At 31.4% G+C, this 2,852-nt stretch overlaps 1 protein-coding gene across 1 annotated transcript in view; it reads right to left on the bottom strand.

The window, feature by feature from the left end:
• Positions 1-2,852, bottom strand: part of LOC100573358 (uncharacterized transporter slc-17.2) — an 18,969-nt gene that overhangs the window by 13,866 nt on the left and 2,251 nt on the right. Inside the window, exons 3-4 of the mRNA XM_003244032.4 lie at positions 1,373-1,606; positions 317-506 (exon numbers count right to left, since the gene is read on the bottom strand). Of these exons, the coding sequence (XP_003244080.1) occupies positions 317-506; positions 1,373-1,606 (424 nt within the window). The remainder of the gene's footprint in view (positions 1-316; positions 507-1,372; positions 1,607-2,852) is intronic.

Genomic DNA, 2,852 nt, shown 5'->3' with positions numbered 1-2,852 from the left:
GATATTTTAAATTTTTAGAAAAGATTAAATGGATTGGCAATGCTGTCCATTCATCGTTCAATACCAGTAGATGCAACGGAAGTGTTGGACGAATTATCTACAGGCAAGCGTCGAATGGATTTTATTTTATGAATAATATAATATATAATAGTATTTAATAAATTTAATTATAATTTAATAATTTGAAACAATAAAAAATGACGTTTAGTTTAACTAATAACTTGTAATTTGTATCATGAATATATATTAAACCCCCCCCCCCCCACCCAGAAAAAATCGTATCTACACCACTGGCCGCGGTAACAGTATCATTTACCTGGTACGTAAAATATTAGAGACCATCCCCCGAAACCGTTAATATTGGAATCGCACAATGAACCGCTCATCGGGTAACTCAAAATAGTTCCAAACGCGTAACCGCTGAATCCGAAACTGAGCAGTAAGGACGCCTCGTCATCGGACATCCAGGCGCTGAACAATTGGAAAAACGGTCCAGCCAACAACCCCTGTAAAATCGTGACGGATGCAATAACTGTATAATATTGTACAATTTATATGTATACGGATAGAACGCTCAAATTTATTATAATATACACTCTCTATTTGTATAGTTGCACAAAACTATTATTTTTAATCTCTCTTCACTTTTGTGTTCTAAGATCATGAATACATTATACATATAGTATAAAATCTGCAATTAATGTGATTTGAAACTAATGACATGTCTTGAGCTAAACATATAAAGCTAAAAGCAATATTATAAACATGGTGTAAGAATTCATAGAAGTGTAGGTACTTAGTGTGTTAAATTTTCCCAGTCTTATGCCGATTGAAATTATGAATTTAAAACGCATGCGTTTTTGATACCTAAAGTACCATTTATTATGATTTATGAATAATAAATAATATTCATAATATAGTACCTATTCATAATCAATGCTAGTATATAGTAATGCCGGGAATATACCTACCTACTGACTACTGTTAATAGCAGTACTAATTTTCATTGGGATAACACGCTTGGAATTTTTTATAATTGAACAACTAAAAATGTAAGTAGGTACAGTATACTGAAACTAGTGAAAGAAAATTTGACACGTAGTAGGTATTAGTGCAAAACGGAGACAACAATGAACAAATGCATTGGTAGCGTCCTCTTAAACTATTTGTTTATGTGCATTTATGACCTATAAATACCTGCCACATACAACTATACAAGCTGGTTGAGAATGACTGCCTTATTGACCTCACTACCACAATACCACCCCCTTCCCACGTGCATTTTCATTTTATTTGTGGAGGCGCTGTCGATGGTATATCATATAACACCATCAACACATATATTATACGTTAACCAAACGACGCTTTTTACCGCGAACATCCCTTGGATAAAACGGCACGCGAAAAATAATTCCGTGTGCACCTCCGCAGCTGTCGGGCTCAATAAATGAAATATGATGTTTCCGTATACTGCGACCATGAACGGGAGTTTAGCACCGTAATTGTTTGAAATGATGCCGCCCACCAATGTCGTTGATATATAGCCGTACAGAAACGAGCCCAAAATTCGTCCACGGGTCGCAGAGTCCCATTCGAACTCGCAATTCTGTATCATTGACGGGTGCACATAAATATACATAATATAAGAATAATATTATTAAATAGTTATAACTTAAAACTTTAAGGTTAAGGTAATGGATTTTTATTTATTTTATTATTTAGTGAAAACTCTAAAAAAAATGCAAAAATCACGTTCACGTCTCGTTGTGACACCAACAATTAAATCTACCGCCGATAGGTATTACCTTTTGCACCTATTGCCGTAATACTAGCTCAAAAGAATGTACAACGCACCCGTTTGTAGTTTATTTAATAATAATAAAACATATGTTTATTGAAATCTAAAATGTAAAATAAAAATTACCTACAAGTTACAACGTAAAAAATTTACAAAAAATGACCTATGTATACCTAATATAAAAAAAAATACATTTATATATTATAGACAAATCAATATAGGTAACTGCTTCAATGCCTGATTCAATAGCAAACGGATTTGTATTTTGGTCAGCACAATGTGCACAACTATAAGACGAAAAATAAACACTAAGATCCTTACCATATTTATAACCAGTGTTGGGTAAATTACTTTTAAAAAGTAATGGAGTTACGTTACTCGTTACTTCACATATTTTTATTTAAATTAAATTTGCGTTACCTAAAATTATTTTTATCACGTTACGTTACTTTTCATAAATAAAGTAGTGCGTGGTAGTGCGTTACAAATAACGTTACTTTTTTTTTTAATCTCTGATAACAGTTATCATTTTTTTTGAACCATATTCAATTCATAATATGATATATTTTACAATATATTTTAGACCTACTACCTAGTGATACCTAGTGTACAACATTTAAAATAATATGTAAATATACAATTATTATTCATCTCACCTATTAATTAATTTTTTATTATATGGCTATAGTAAAGTAGGTACCTATATAGTTAAATTTAATTGTATACATTTAAACTCAAACTACACAATATGTCTCTAACACTAAATACAACAATAAGGCAAGTTATTTTCTAATAAATAAGTGAAACTAAATGATACAGTGTAATATTGGTAATCGTATGGTATTCCTATGGTATTCGTAAATCGTATTAATATAATATGTATAATATTTATACTATATGTCTATATAGTATTTAGTATTAATTGGAAATGGTGACTGCAGTCTGGTAAGGTATTAACATCAAAGGTAGCCGGTAGGTAGGTATATCAGTTTTAAATTCGTACCTATAGCCGTATAGCCATATAGATTGATAGCCAATAGGTGGCTTACTCATA

Source organism: Acyrthosiphon pisum, chromosome A1, assembly GCF_005508785.2.
Source record: "Acyrthosiphon pisum isolate AL4f chromosome A1, pea_aphid_22Mar2018_4r6ur, whole genome shotgun sequence".
Lineage (NCBI taxonomy): Eukaryota > Metazoa > Arthropoda > Insecta > Hemiptera > Aphididae > Acyrthosiphon > Acyrthosiphon pisum.
This window is presented reverse-complemented; position numbering and strand designations above follow the sequence as displayed.